The 12,802-nt window shown below is 47.0% G+C and overlaps 1 protein-coding gene across 5 annotated transcripts in view; it reads left to right on the forward strand.

Annotated features, from left to right (window-relative positions):
- CIITA (class II major histocompatibility complex transactivator) overlaps window positions 1-12,802 on the forward strand; it is a 45,701-nt gene that overhangs the window by 11,811 nt on the left and 21,088 nt on the right. For 3 of the 5 annotated variants that reach the window (XM_057695179.1, XM_057695176.1, XM_057695180.1), the window contains exons 2-5: window positions 7,038-7,184; window positions 7,423-7,518; window positions 9,966-10,028; window positions 10,219-10,299. In XM_057695179.1, coding sequence (XP_057551162.1) covers window positions 7,038-7,184; window positions 7,423-7,518; window positions 9,966-10,028; window positions 10,219-10,299 — 387 coding nt within the window. Of the gene's footprint in view, window positions 1-740; window positions 844-7,037; window positions 7,185-7,422; window positions 7,519-9,965; window positions 10,029-10,218; window positions 10,300-12,802 lie in introns of all 5 variants that reach the window. The other 2 variants (XM_057695177.1, XM_057695181.1) reach the window with 2 other exon arrangements.

The raw sequence follows: 12,802 nt of genomic DNA on the forward strand, positions 1-12,802 counted from the left end.
GCGGGCTCCTGGGCCAAAATCCACCCATCCCTGGACAGCCTACAGGGAGGCAAGAGTAGAGTTTTTTTCTTTTTCGAGCATCTACGGGCGTCAGGCCCTGTTTGGTGAGCCTCAGAAACAGCCCACCCCATGATTTTTTGTTTTTGTTTTGTTTTGTTTCTTTTAAACTTCAGGAGCCCTTCAATCTTGAGTTAACTGCACATCTCACTTCGCAGAGCACTCTGATCTTTGATCCACATGAGGCATCTCTCTTGATTAGTTTCTCTTTCCTCTTTCTGGGCACCCATTCTAATGCCCTTGAGGTGTGTCCCTTTGTTTGCATGTGTTCTTCTAAAATACGTGTTGGTTTTTTATGTGCCTGTATGTCACTCTGCACATCTAGAATTGGGCTATCAGAGCTCGTTCTGCTTCTTACTTTTTCACTCCGTAACTGTGGTTTTTTTTTTAAGATTTTTTTTGATGAGGTCCATTGTTAAAGTCTTTATTGAATTTGTTACAATATTGCTTCTGTTTTATGTTTTGGTTTTTTTGGCCTCAAGGCATGTGGGATCCCAGCTTCCTGAGCAGGGATCAAACCCACACCCTCTGCATGGGAAGGCGAAATCCTAACCACTGGACCGCCAGGGAAGTCCCTGTACTGTTATTAAGATCCGCCTCCCTGTGCATTTGGTCTGTTGCTTGTAATCACTGCATCATCCTCTACAGATTGCAGTGGCTACTTTGTACTATCCCTTCCCTAGCAATGGACACCCAAGTAGCCTCCAACTCCTGGTCACCACAAAAAGCACAGCAGGGAGCCACTTCAGATGAGGGCCCTTGTGGAGCTGTGGCAGCATTTCTTTGGTATGTATACACCCAAGAATTAAATCCCTGGGTTGCAGGATCTCTGCATCCTTAGGTATTCTAAGTGGCGCCGGTTGTTCGGCAGGTGGGTGACACCTTGCTGCTTTCACTTTGGACCTTACATCTTAGTAGCACTTCTTGGATCTGTCACTTTAGGCGAGTCATAGCAACCTCATGAGGTTGACCCTATGCCCCTAAAGGTAATAGATTCCACAACTCAGAGAGGCTGACTAACTTATCTGAGGTCCCACCGTTAGTATCAAACTGGAATTTGAACCCAGAGTTCACACTCTTAACCACTGTTCCATTAGGATCACATTTTGTCTCTTTTCAAAAATATCATCTGGGTCTACACTGCAAGCTTCTTGGCCGGGGCTGTGTTTTAAACCTCTCTAGGGGCCCCCGGAGAACTGAGCCCAGTGACTTTCTTATAGGAGATGCTCAGTGAATCATTATTTTATAGGTTTGGAGAGAGAAAAAAAATGCAAGGTGTCTTGTTGAGTTTATCTGGAAGCTATAGGGTACACGAGGAAAAGAGGAACTTGTTCGATCTATAGAGATGCCGACTGGGGGCTGGTTGTGGTAGATAAGTAACCCTGGGCTCTTTGCTTCCCACCACCATGTGGTCTCCGGAAGCAGTTTGTCATGAAGCTGGGGAGCAGAGTGGTGTTAGGGGGCTTGGAGGAAAGGCAGGGGGAAAACCGACAGGCAGTGAAGAATCTAGAATCCCCAAAAGCCTGGTCTGAGTAGGCTCCCACACCTAGTTGGTGAAACTGAGGTTCGGAATGGTTCTCGAGATCAGAGGCAGAGCTGGAACTCAAACCCGTGTCTCTAGACACACAGTTCAGAGAGTTTCCATTTCTTCCTCAGGAGGAGAAGATCACAGTCAACAAGCAGGGAAATATTTCTTGTCTTTTCTTTTTTTAAAGATAGCTTTCTTTCTTTCTTTTACTTTCTTTCTTTTTCTTTCTTTCTGGCTGCATTGGGTCATTGCTGTGCGTGGGCTTTCTCTAGCTGTGGTGAGTGGGGGCTACTTTTCATAGCAGTGCGCAGGCTTCTCATTGTGGTGGTTTCTTGTGTTGCGGAGCATGGGCTCTAGAGCGCAGGCTCAGTATTTGTGGCACATGGGCTTAGTTTCTCCACGGCCTGTGGGATCTTCCCGGACCAGGGATCGAACCTGTGTCCCCTGCACTGGCAGGCGGATTCATAACCACTGCACCGCCGGGGAAGTCCTGGGAAGTATTTCTTCTCAAGCTCTTTCATCACAGTGCAAGAGCAGTGCTGAAGGCTTTGGGGTAGCAAAGGAGTCCCTGTCTCCCTCTCAGTGCCTCCTCAGACCCTCAAGGATATACCCCCCTCTCTGGGAAGAAAGCAGCTGATAACTGAGCCTAACCTCATTGTCATCATCTGTACAATGGGTACAATAATACCAGACTCCCAGAGCTACTGTGACAATTGAAACAAGCTAATAAATAGAGAGCATTCATCACGGCCCCAGACTCAAAAGACTTTCCCCAGCAGAGATGGAGAAGAGAAGGGCTGCAGAGACTGAATATCAAGGTCTGAGCCAGAACATTCTGGTAATATTTGATTTCCCCCAGGGGAGAGAGAAATGAACCTTTATTTCAAAAACCACTCTGATGTGTATGTGCTTTTAAAACACTACATTCTGTGGTGTAGTGTGAAGTGGGGATGGAAACAAACCCCAAAAGGGACTTTTGGTGGCAAAAGGATTAGGAACTTTTTCTCAAGTTGGATGTAGAAGGTGGCGGCCCAGGGGGAAGGGCGGGTCCAAAGAGGACCTTCTAAAAATACTACCCATTTACCAAAAAGACATGGCCCCCTCCTCTGCTGCATCCCAGACAGCTTCTCAAAAGGAGAAATTGTCTTGCCACCCACGCCTCCTTGTGCTGGGCATTGACACCTCCCCAGGGTGGCCAAGGGGCCAGGACCCTGGAAGAAGCTGAAACTTGGTGCCAGGCGGCTGCTTCAGATCCCAGCACATTACTATTCTCTTTGAGCCTGTTTCTTCATCTGAGAAATGGGAATACAAATAGCTAATGTGTGAGTTCAGCTAAACAGGATAATATCTGTAAATCATGTCATTTGGTGCCAGGCACTCAGAGGGCACCTATGAATTCTAGCTCTGCATCATCAGCCCTATTGATGGAGAGGGGCTGCCGCATACTGGAGCCCCAGAGTGGGTGAGCTAGAGGAAGGGTTCCTGCACTCACAGGGCTCCTCGCCTAGAGGATCTGTCCTGTGCTGGGGCAGCTGAAGGGGACTCTCCTCTGCAGTGAGATGGTCAGGGCCGTCTGCCTCCAGCCCCCTCTGGAATTGCAGGAGGAAGAAAGAGTCCAGTGAGGAGGCTTTGATGCACTTCTTAAGCATCTGGAGACATAGGAAATGTGGTGTGGGAACACCGGGAAGTCCCTGGCCAAGTTGACTTTGGCATGAATGGGAGGCGCTGTGGCATTGTGGGGAGCTCTAAACTGCAAGCCTAGATTCTCAGGCTCCCAATATAACTGGCTTCCTTTGACCATGGGCCTCCTGTGTGACTGGCACACCAGGCGGAGCTCTCCTTGGCCTTTTGATGGTCCCACAAGGTAAGTATCATTATCTCAATCTAGTGGTGGGAAAGCTGATACTCAGAGAGGTTAAGTCACTTGCCTAAGGTCTCCCAGCAGGATTCAAACTCAAGTTCTCCAAACAGGTGACCCTGGACAGACCATTTCAGCGAGGTCTTTGCATATCCTCCTTGGTCAAGGGGGCATAATACTCCACCTGCATTCTCCCTGGGATTCTTTGTGAGCTCAGATTGGAGGCTGGAGGCAGAAGTCTATTGCAAAATGCAAATGCTTATCTCTTCAAGAGGAAGTGTGTAAGGTGCAGGCTTTGTCTTGGAGATATAGGAGGGTCCTGAGGTGTACATTGGGAGTGTCTGAGAGCAGACTTTCCAGGTTGCACTGCTGGCTCTCGGGCTTTCTTGTTCCTATGGAGGCTGTGGGGGTCTCCTTATACAAAAGAACAGAGAGCTTGGCTTCACAGTGTGGTAATGCAGGAATGGAAGAGAAATGATCCCTTTATCAGTGTCACAGAGCTAAGAGGTGACTTAATAATGGTAATAATAATAAAGGCCGTCACCCATGTCATGCTCACTGTGTGTGTGTTGGATACTATTCTATGCTTCCGTTCACTAAGCACTTACTAAGTGACAGTCACCTTCCTAAGGGCTCTGCATGAATTAACTCACCTAATCCTTATGAGCTATCAAGTGTTATTATTCCCACTTTACAGATGTGGAAACTGAGGAACTTCCCTGGTGGTCCAGTGGTTAGGACTCTGTGCTTCCACTGCACAGGGCCTGGGTTCTCTCCCTGCTCAGGGAACTAAGATCCTGCAAGCCACACATGTGGCCAGAAAATGAAACTAAAGATGAGGAAGCTGAGGCTCCAAGAGATTTAAAAAATGAACTTCCCAGGTTGTGGTGAGTTGGAGAGCGGTTTCAGAGTCAGGCAATGTGACTCCAAAGCTCAAAGGAGTTGCCTTCTTTCTCTGTCGTCAGTGTATTTCTCTGGTATTTGACCATATTTGGTGATGGTGTCCAGTGTGTGAAGCTGAGCTTGTCAATAAGCTAGACTTCTTCAGGCTTCTCCCAATGCACCTCCCTCCATTGCCTATCTGTGATGGGACCCGGTCCCTACTCCTGAGCCTAGATAAATGGGGGTGCTTGTTTGACTGGATTCACTTTGGTTGGCAGGAAAGAGCGTAGACTGGGAGTCTTGTCTGGGGGATCAGATGCAGGCTCCACCACCAGCAGACCCTAGGGCCTTGTGCAAGGCACGTCCCCTCTCAGGGTCTCATCTTCTCCTCTGTAGGATGAAGGAGATTGAGACTGAAGGCTCCTGGCAGACCTTGTGGGAAAACTGAGAATTTGAGTGACTAGACTAAAGTCACACATTTTATTCATGGAATTGCTGGGCTTAGTCCGGAGCTGTTGTCACCAGATCTCACTGTCTGGAGAAAGAGGCAAATGGCTACAATGCAGGCGCGTGATAAAGACCACAGACTGAAAACGGGAAGCAGGGCAGCAGGCAAGATTTGGGGCAGGGAGGTCTTCTCTCACCACCCTGGAGAGAACAGCTTGGTTGGTTCCGAGGACAACTTGTTGGGAGCGGTGGAACCCTTCCCCTCACCTCCCAGCCTTGGCCCCACTCCAAGAAAAGGGAGGCGGTGGCCACATCTTTCAGTTCTGCTTCCTCCAGTCATGGCTGGCTGGGCCTTTAACGCAAGCCTGCTATGTTGTGTTCCTGTAGCCCACACCCGACCCATTCTAAACAGTCAACCCTGGCCAGGGCCTCTCATTGGACTGGAAAATTCATTCTCTGTAATATCCGGGTTTGTGTTGAGACCCTCCAGAGCTAGTGAGAGCCGTTGATGAGTGAAAGGAGAAGAAGCATCTGGGAGGTGGTGGGGAGTTGTGTGTGTGTATTTTCTCACGACATTTCCCTGCTTCGGTTCCATTTTCTTCTGGCCCAGGCTGGGCACTCAGAAGGCTATCTTGGATCCTCTGGTCATCTCTCATCTCACCTCCTCCAAGAAGCTTCTTTTGATTCTTTCCAGTATGTATCTGCATCCCAAGTATAGCGGGTAGCATGGTGTCCCCCCCCAAGATACGTCCACATCAAATCCCTGGAACCTTGAATGCTACCTTATTTGGAAAAAAAAGGTCTTTGCAGATGTAATTAAGTTAAGGATCTTGAACAAATATCCTGGATTATCCAGGTGGGCCCTAAATCAATGTCCATTTAAGAGAAAGGCAGAAGATTAGGAGCTGATGTAACCACTAAGGCAGAGAATGGAGTGATGTGCCTACAAAGTCACAAGTCTACTCATATGCAAGAGGGAGAACATAATGCCTACCTCCCAGTGCCAGTGTTTTGTTTTGTTTTAACAGCTCTATTGGGATATAATTCAAATATTGGACAATTCACCCATTTAAAGTATACAATTCAATGGCCTTTTCAGTGTATTCACACAGTTGTGCAACCATCCCCCAGTCAACTTTAGAATGTTTCCTCATTCCCCAAAAAGAAGCCTCCTACCCACTAGCAATTGTTCCCCATTTTCCCCTACAACTCTCCCCCAACTGTAGCCAACTATGAATTTACTTTCTATCTCCAAAGATTTGTCTCTTCTGTATATTTCGTATAAATGGAATCATACAAAATGTGCCTTTGTGTCTGGCTTCTTTCACTTACCATGATGTTTTCAAATTTCACCCATGTTGAAGCACCTATCAGTGCTTTATTCCTTTTTATGTCTGAGTACTATTCCATTGTATGGGTATACCACATTTTGTTTATCCATTGATGGTCATTTGAATTGTTTCCATGTTTTGGCTATTATGAAATATGCTTCTGTGTATATTTGTATACAAGTTTTTGAATGGACACAGTCAGGGTTGTTTTGAAGAATAAATGAAGTAGAACCTAAGGTATCTGATATGTCCTCCAACAATTAATAATGAAAGATATTAGAGAAAATATGCCCCAACTCCTCCAATTTACAGGTTAGGAAACTGAAGCATGGAGAGGAAACTTGCTTGAGTTCACCCAAGGCAGGAGAGCATAACACTTAAATGCAGGTCCTTGAGTCAGACTGCCCAGAACCAAATCCTGGCTGGACTTGGGTTACCTTATATAGGTCACTTCACCTCTCTAAGCCTCAGTTTACCTATGTGTAAAATGAGGTTAGTAATAGTACCTACCTCATACGGTTGATGATGTGACAATTAAATTGTGCTAGACCATGTGTCTGGCACATAGTAGGTGCTCTATACATCTTAGCTGTTATCATTCTTTGTGGTGCCAGCAGCAGAACTTAGGTCTCCTGCCTCTTGGGTGTGAGAGGTCTTGAGTCTACACCAGGAATTCTCTGGTGTAGATTACCTTTTTCTGTATCATGGGCATCTTTCCAGTGTGATTGTAAGTTCCTTGGAGGAAGGACATAGGGTTTCTTCTCCCCACTGCCCTGAGCACATAAGAGGTGCTGAATGAGAACCTTTGCTCAGTTTCTTTGACTCCTGCCAACACTGGCCTTCACCAACTGACCCAGCTGGGAACTGTGGTAGGCGTTCATTCTCTGCATCTCTCCAACATCCCATGAGCTGACTGAGTGTGTCTCCCTTCCAGCCAGTGGACAGTGCACCACCATGGAGTTGGGGCCTCTAGAAGGCGGGTACCTGGAACTTCTCAACAGCAATGCTGACCCTTTGCAGCTCTACCACCTCTATGACCGGATGGATCTGGCTGGAGAAGAAGAGATAGAGCTCTTCTCAGGTGGGCTCTCCTCCCTCTGGCTCCTTCCAAGTCCCTCCCCTCCCCTCTGCCTGCAGTGGAGATGGCAACCAGGGGAAGTGCTGGCCGCGGAGCTCCGCTCAGCACCACGGATAGCTCCAGCTCCCTGCTGGCTCGCTCCTAATGGGGATGTCTCCCAGCCCGCCCAGCCTCTCCCTCCTTTCGCACCAGCCCTCTTCCCAGATCTTTCCTGCTTCATCCAAGTGGCTTTCCCTCCCAGAACCTGACACGGACACCATCAACTGTGAACAGTTCAGCAGGCTGTTGTGTGACATGGAAGGTGATGAAGAGACCAGGGAAGCTTATGCCAATATCGGTGAGGAAGCATTCTGAGCCCAGAAAAAGAACTGAGGGGAAAGATTCTTTTTTCTCTTTTGTTAATCTCAGCCACTCACCAGGAGCCGGCAGGTCCTTCCTCAGAAGTCAGGGCAAGGGTAACGGGGAGCGAGGGCTAGAAGGACAGAGAATCGGGGAGAAGGGAGATGGAGAAGGGTAGGGAAATAGACCCCTTGGCTAATGAACACCAGACAAACAAATCTCACTTTTCCATCTTCTGCCTCCATTTCTATAGCTTTTTCTATTTGTTGCTCTTCTTTCCTTCCTTCCCACATAAGCCCATATCATACATCCCTCCCTTTCTTTCTTCTCAGCTCCTAAGCTAAACTACTCTAATATTTGTAATAACTACCATTTGGGAGGCACTTGTAGCCTGCAAATCACTGTGCACGTGTTATCACATTGAATCCTTACAAAAACAAAGGAAGTAGATACTACTAGTATCTTCATTTTACAGGTGAGGAAATTGAGGTTTAGAGAGATAAAGCATTTACCCAAGGCTGCATTAGAGATAGTAATGGTCAGGTCTGAAATTCTAACCTAAGTCTTTCTCATTTCAAAGTTCTTATATATTTTAACCACGAGAAGGAATGTATCTGGAGTGGGGAGGTTTGGTGAGAGGCTGGTTTGCAGCTTTAAAAAGACCTACAGCTTTCAGACAAGGGCAGAACTCTTTAAGGAGAGGTGTTTTTGTTGTTTGGGCTTGGGGGGTGGGGGTGGGGTAAAGGATACCTTCTTACCAGGTTCACCACTGTCTCACACACAGGCTTTATTGAATTAGAAAAAGATGTCCCTTCTTCTGGAGGATGCAGCCCCCATTAAGAAGTAACAGCTTGACTATTAAAGTGCAGGCTGGATTCCTGCCCCCATTTGCCCTCTTGGCTGGGCACACTTGTGCAGTGAGCAACCCACACAGATGTTCTTAGTGGCTCTTTTCCTGGCATCCCAAGAATCACATCACTTAAGAGGTCTGGCATGAACATGGCTAGTTCTTCCCCAGCACATAGTTAATCCAGCATCATACAAGGGCAGAAAATGGAGAGGAGCAATAACTGTACGTGTCTCAAAAATTACAGAACTGGGAGCCTGCCCGCTTCCTTTCCTACCTGGGAATTTGCTTGGGAGAAGCAGAAATGTTTAGGGCTGAGAGTGTTCACATTTCCTCACAACTGGAGGCAGTAATGAATGATTGGGGCTTTTTCCCCAAATCACTTAGGATTTGGGGGCTTTTTCCCCTTAGGGGCATCTACACAGGATGTGGGAACAAGTGGAGGAGACAGCTTCACCTAAGTCTGTTCCTCAAGTCTGTGCTCCTGGGCACGCAGTCATCTGAGGCATCCCGATGCATTACATTGGCTTCCATATGTATAAAGTGGGAAAAATAATCATACTTGCCTCATGGGATGACTGTGAGGATTGAATAAGTTTCTGCACATAAAGTGTTTAGAACAGGAATTTGCAAAGAATAAGCATTCAATAAGTGTTAGGTACCACTCAACCACTACCATCAGCACCATCATCACCATCATCCCCACCAACATCACCACTACACCCTCACTCAGAAGCCTTTTATGGCTCCCCATTGCCTATAAAATCCAGTCCTAACTTTCCCCAATGTGGAACTTTTACTGCAGACACCTATTTCTAAGAGTTTCCCAAATACCTCCCCTCACTCTGTCCCCCCTACCCAGAAAGCCCTACACTTTCCACCTCTCAGACTCTGACCCATTTTTCAAGGTCTGGCTCTAGGATCCCTTCCTCTGGGAAGCCCTCCCTGATTGACCCATCCCACAATACACCCTCTCCTCTTACCTCTTGCCATGAAAATTGTCTCCCCATTGGCTCCAAGCCATGTTTCACTCCATATAGTGAACCACCACTGATTGCCTGTCCACTGTGTCCTAGCTACTGTGTTGATTGCTTTCAGTGCAGAGCCTCTAATCCACACCACCCACCCCTGGGTTGTAGGTGTTGTTTATTCTCATCACACAGATGAGGAAGTGGGGGCCCAGAGAGGTTAAGTAATTGGCCCAAGATGGTACAGCTGGTAGAGCAGGTGCGGAGTCGAGCTCAAATTTAAACTCAAACCCAAGACAACTCTACTGTGCTGTGTTGCACTACTTTTTAAATTTTTTTCTTTAACCACTTTTATTGGATACAACTGACATACAGTAAACTGCATGCACTACTTTATAGCAAGAAATAAGTTTGCATGGATACATATCTTCCCGTCAATTAGATCAAGAGCCCATGAAGTTTCAGTGTTCCTTCATTAATTTGATCATTCATTCAGCAAATATTTATTGAGCCCCAGGGTGGGCTGGGTTTGGAGGGTCACAGTTCCCTGATGCCCAGCCCGAGGCCAGGCATACAGTAAGCATTCGGTGAGAACAAGTGGATTGACTGCACTTTTTCTTGTCTGGGCAGCGGAACTGGACCAGTACGTCTTCCAGGACTCCCAGCTGGAGGGCCTGAGCAAAGACATTTTCAGTAAGTTGCGGGGGGAGGGGGGAGATTCTTGGCTCAGCCTGCATTTCCTTCATTGTTCCTTGGGAGCACTGTAATACCGAGTGACCACCCTGTGATTGGTGATCAGATCTTCCCCAGCACAGGGACAATGGGGGCTCAACCTGGATGTCCACTGACTGTGTGTGTTGGTGTCTTTGGCTTTTCCCCGAAGTCGAGCACATAGGACTGGAAGAAATGATCAGCGAGAGTGTGGAGGTGCTGGAGGAAGCAGGGCAGAAAAGTCAGAAAAGACGTGAGTGGGTCCCTCCCTGATCCGACTTAGCCTTGCTTGACTCCCAGCATTGCCTTGGCTCTAAAACCTGCTGTGGCTCCCAGTTGCTTCCCTCATTAAGTCCTGTCTGGTCTGCCTGGGCTTGGGGGTCTGACCCATCTCTCTCTATGGCCCAGGATCAAATGACCTCTCTCCTGGTGGGTCTCTGCCCCTGGCTGGTTTGTTTGTTTGGTTTGGTTTCTGTTTTTTTCTCCTCTCTAGTTGTGGTCTGCGTGGGATCCAGGGTGCATGGGCTCTGTAGTTTGCAGAATGTGGGCTCTCTAGTTGAGGCACACGGCCTCAGTAATTGTGACTCAAGGGCTCAGTTGCCCCGCAGCATTTGGGATCTTAGGTTCCCGACCAGGGATCGAACCCACATCCCCTGCATTGCAGGATGGATTCTTTACCACTGGACCACATGGGAAGTCCCTATCCCTGGCTGTTTGGATTGCCATTTCCAAAATGACCTCTGAGCTCTGGCTTCTCTTTCATGCTTAGTTGTCACCCTGTATTGAAGGGAGGTCTCTTCAAGCACAGTTTTTTTCCCAGCAAGATCTGGGTTTGCATCCTGGATCTGCTATTTATAGTCTGTGTGAATTTGGGCAACTACCTGCATCTCTCTGAGCCTCCTAGTCAGTCTCCCTGCCTCCTTAATCTGTCCTCACCTGGCAGCCAAGGTGGGCTTTTAAATGCAAATGAGATCATTTTGCAGCCCTGCTAACCCTCCAATGGCTACAAAATACATACCACAAGGCCTGTATGACGTGGCCCTTCCCACCTCTCCAAACTCACTGTGAGCCACTGTGCTCCTGCCACATCAGCTTCTTTCCATTCCTGTAACGCATGTATCCTTTCCAGCTGCAGGGCCTTTGCCCTTGCTGTTCTCTCTATCTGGAACGTCCTCCCCCGACTTCTTCCCATGGGTGGGCTTGGGAATCTGTTAGGTCTTGGCCAACCTGTCACCTCCTCCTGAAAGCCTTCCTTAGCCACCTTTTCCATGTAAATTACCTCACTTATTTTCACCTTGTTTGTGTCTCTCCATCACTGTAGCACTTGTCACAATCTGGACTTATTTACCAGCTTTTGCTTAGTTCCCCCACTGTGAGGACAGGGACTTTGTCTTTCTCATCACTACATCCCCAGCACCTGGCGCATGGCTGGCATGCAGGAGCAACTCAATTAATATCCGTTGAATGAAAGTTTCCATAAAATGGGCCTAACAGTTAATCTAGTGCTTACTATATGCCAGACTGTGTGTAAGCCCTGTACCTAGTTATTTAATTCAAACAGGTAAACAGGTGCATGGCATAAAAATTCAAAATGTGCGAAGAATATTCAGTGAAAAAAAATCTCCCTCTCAACCTTTTCCCCCAGTCCCTCATTTTCCCTCCCTGAAGGCAATCTATGTTCCCTTTTGGTCTTACTAGAAATATTCTATTCATATAAAAGCCAGCTCTTTTTTTTTTTCAAGAACTTTTATTGAGATATAATTGACATACAATAAACTGCATATATTTAAAGCATACAATTTGATTTTTTTTTTAGTAATGTATATATGCAAAAGCCAGCTCTTAAAAAAAAATTTTTTTTTTTTTCACACAAATGACAACATTTTACCTACACTCTTCTACACCTGGCTTTCTTCATCATATGTCTGGGGGGTTATTTCCATGTCACTGATGGAAAACACATAGTCCTGCCTCCAAGGAATTTCCCCTCCTCCCTTCCTGCCTTCCTCCCTTCTTCTCTCCCCCCTCTTTCTTCCTTTCTCTCTCTCTTTTTTTCTCCTTCCTTCTTTCCTTCTTTCTTTCTTTCTTTTCATTTCATACACATTTTCCCTAATATTTTACTACAAGAAATTTCAAACTACAGTAAAGGTGAAGAGTTGTACTACAAACAACCATATACCCATCACTTACATTCCACATCTGTGTTTGGCTATATGGGTTTTAGCTGATCTCTAGCCATCCCTCTATTCATCCATCCATTCCATCCATTTTATTTTTGGAACATTTCAAGGTAAATTGCAGACACCAGTACTGTCCCATACGTCTTTCATCATCCTTGTTTTTAGGGCTGCCCAGTATTTCGCTGGGGGGTGACCCATAAATTGCTTCACAGCCTCTTGCTAAGGGACACATAGGGATTTTCTCAATGTGTTGCATGCTTGATCCTCACTCTCAATGTGTTCCTGCCCGTTTCACAGATGAGAGATCAAAGGCTGTGTTGCAGAGACACACAGCTAGGAAGGGACCAAAAGCAGGTTGTTTTTATTTTTAGTATCATTTTTTTTAACTCAAACGCATCTTGTGTCCTCTCTGTGGTTCTGCCTCTCCCAGTGCCTCACTGGCCTGGGTGCTTCAAGATGGGGCTCAAGCAGATGAGTGGGGACAGAAGTTGTTGGAGGTGGATAGTGAAAGGGACTCCAAAGCCACTTCCCAGCCATTCAAGGCAAGGCTGTATGGCCTGCGGGGGTCCACGAGCC

Source organism: Hippopotamus amphibius, chromosome 9, assembly GCF_030028045.1.
Source record: "Hippopotamus amphibius kiboko isolate mHipAmp2 chromosome 9, mHipAmp2.hap2, whole genome shotgun sequence".
NCBI lineage: Eukaryota > Metazoa > Chordata > Mammalia > Artiodactyla > Hippopotamidae > Hippopotamus > Hippopotamus amphibius.